Source organism: Perognathus longimembris, chromosome 11, assembly GCF_023159225.1.
Source record: "Perognathus longimembris pacificus isolate PPM17 chromosome 11, ASM2315922v1, whole genome shotgun sequence".
Classification (NCBI taxonomy): domain Eukaryota; kingdom Metazoa; phylum Chordata; class Mammalia; order Rodentia; family Heteromyidae; genus Perognathus; species Perognathus longimembris.
In genome coordinates this window covers 69,043,232-69,045,281 of record NC_063171.1, presented here as the reverse complement: position 1 = coordinate 69,045,281, position 2,050 = coordinate 69,043,232, and the positions used below count along the sequence as shown (strand labels likewise).

Below are 2,050 nucleotides of genomic sequence, written 5' to 3'. Positions count from 1 at the left end.
GGCGCTCGGGAGAAGCTGGCGGGAGCTGGAGGCGCTCGGGAGAAGCTGGCGGGAGCTGGAGGCGCTCGGGAGAAGCTGGCCGGAGCTGGAGGCACTCGGGAGAAGCTGGCGGGAGCTGGAGGCACTCGGGAGAAGCTGGCGGGAGCTGGAGGCACTCGGGAGAAGCTGGCGGGAGCTGGAGGCACTCGGGAGAAGCTGGCCGGAGCTGGAGGCGCTCGGGAGAAGCTGGCCGGAGCTGGAGGCGCTCGGGAGAAGCTGGCGGGAGCTGGAGGCGCTCGGGAGAAGCTGGCGGGAGCTGGAGGCGCTCGGGAGAAGCTGGCGGGAGCTGGAGGCGCTCGGGAGAAGCTGGCGGGAGCTGGAGGCGCTCGGGAGAAGCTGGCGGGAGCTGGAGGCGCTCGGGAGAAGCTGGCGGGAGCTGGAGGCACTCGGGAGAAGCTGGCCGGAGCTGGAGGCGCTCGGGAGAAGCTGGCGGGAGCTGGAGGCGCTCGAGAGAAGCTGGCGGGAGCTGGAGGCGCTCGGGAGAAGCTGGCCGGAGCTGGAGGCACTCGGGAGGAGGCTGCTTGGAGCTGAAGGCACTCGGGAGAAGCTGGCGGGAGCTGGAGGCACTCGGGAGAAGCTGGCGGGAGCTGGAGGCGCTCGGGAGAAGCTGGCCGGAGCTGGAGGCGCTCGGGAGAAGCTGGCGGGAGCTGGAGGCACTCGGGAGAAGCTGGCGGGAGCTGGAGGCACTCGGGAGGAGGCTGCTTGGAGTTGGAGGCACTCAGGAGAAGCTGGCGGGAGCTGGAGGCACTCGGGAGAAGCTGGCGGGAGCTGGAGGCACTCGGGAGAAGCTGGCGGGAGCTGGAGGCACTCGGGAGAAGCTGGCGGGAGCTGGAGGCACTCGGGAGAAGCTGGCGGGAGCTGGAGGCACTCGGGAGAAGCTGGCGGGAGCTGGAGGCACTCGGGAGAAGCTGGCGGGAGCTGGAGGCACTCGGGAGAAGCTGGCGGGAGCTGGAGGCACTCGGGAGAAGCTGGCGGGAGCTGGAGGTGCTCGGGAGAAGCTGGCGGGAGCTGGAGGTGCTCGGGAGAAGCTGGCGGGAGCTGGAGGCGCTCGGGAGAAGCTGGCGGGAGCTGGAGGCACTCGGGAGGAGGCTGCTTGGAGCTGAAGGCACTCGGGAGAAGCTGGCGGGAGCTGGAGGTGCTCGGGAGAAGCTGGCGGGAGCTGGAGGCGCTCGGGAGAAGCTGGCGGGAGCTGGAGGCGCTCGGGAGAAGCTGGCGGGAGCTGGAGGCGCTCGGGAGAAGCTGGCGGGAGCTGGAGGCGCTCGGGAGAAGCTGGCGGGAGCTGGAGGCACTCAGGCTGCTCTTCAGGGGAGGTCCCGAGGCACAGAGTGTGGGAGCTCATCAGGCTTGTTGCCATGTGAGCAGTGGGTCCACGATGGCTCCACAGCTGGCAAGGACCGGGTATTTCATGGCCTGTACAGTAGAGATGAGGACAGAGGGTGGCCGGGGCTTTCCGTGGCCTGTACGGTAGGGATGAGGACAGGTGAGGGCTGGGCCATTCCATGGCCTGTGCAGTGACGACATCTCTTCTCCACCATCCAGTGAGTGTGCGAGCCCACAGCAGTAAGTCCCAGCCAATCCCCAACAAGGCAAAGTGTGTCCGTGGCACAGAGGGGAGCCACAGTGTCTGTGTCTGTCACATGGTAACCTTCATCCAGTTTTCCAGGAGTAAGAGTCTACGTGTCTGAGACCAGATCTTTGAGGGGAATGAAGATGCCGGGTACCAGACTTAAATCTTTGAAAGGGCTCAGGAAAGCCAGGTATGACGACACTGCCTGTAAATCCAGCACTCAAGAGGCTGAGGCAGCAAGACTGAAAGTTCGAGGCCCATCTGGACTGCATAGTGAGATATTGTCTCAAAAAACTCGCCACCAGGGGCTGGGAATGTGCCTAGTGGTGGAGCGCTTGCCTAGCACGCATGAAGCCCTCGTTTGATTCTTCAGCACCACATACACAGAAAAGACTGGAAGTAGCGCTCTGGCTCAAGTGGCAGAGTGCTAGCCTTGAGTAAAAG

The 2,050-nt window shown here is 65.2% G+C and overlaps 1 protein-coding gene across 1 annotated transcript; it reads right to left on the bottom strand.

The window, feature by feature from the left end:
* Nucleotides 1-757: 757 nt before the first annotated feature.
* LOC125360242 (vegetative cell wall protein gp1-like) lies at nucleotides 758-1,378 on the bottom strand. The gene has a single exon (XM_048358266.1). The coding sequence runs from the start codon at nucleotides 1,376-1,378 to the stop codon at nucleotides 758-760; it is 621 nt and encodes a 206-aa protein (XP_048214223.1).
* Nucleotides 1,379-2,050: the final 672 nt, after the last annotated feature.

Coding starts and splice junctions, on each gene's coding strand:
- LOC125360242 (XM_048358266.1), bottom strand. CDS start 1,378: ATGAGCTCCCACACTCTGTGCCTCGGGACCTCCCCTGAAGAGCAGCCT.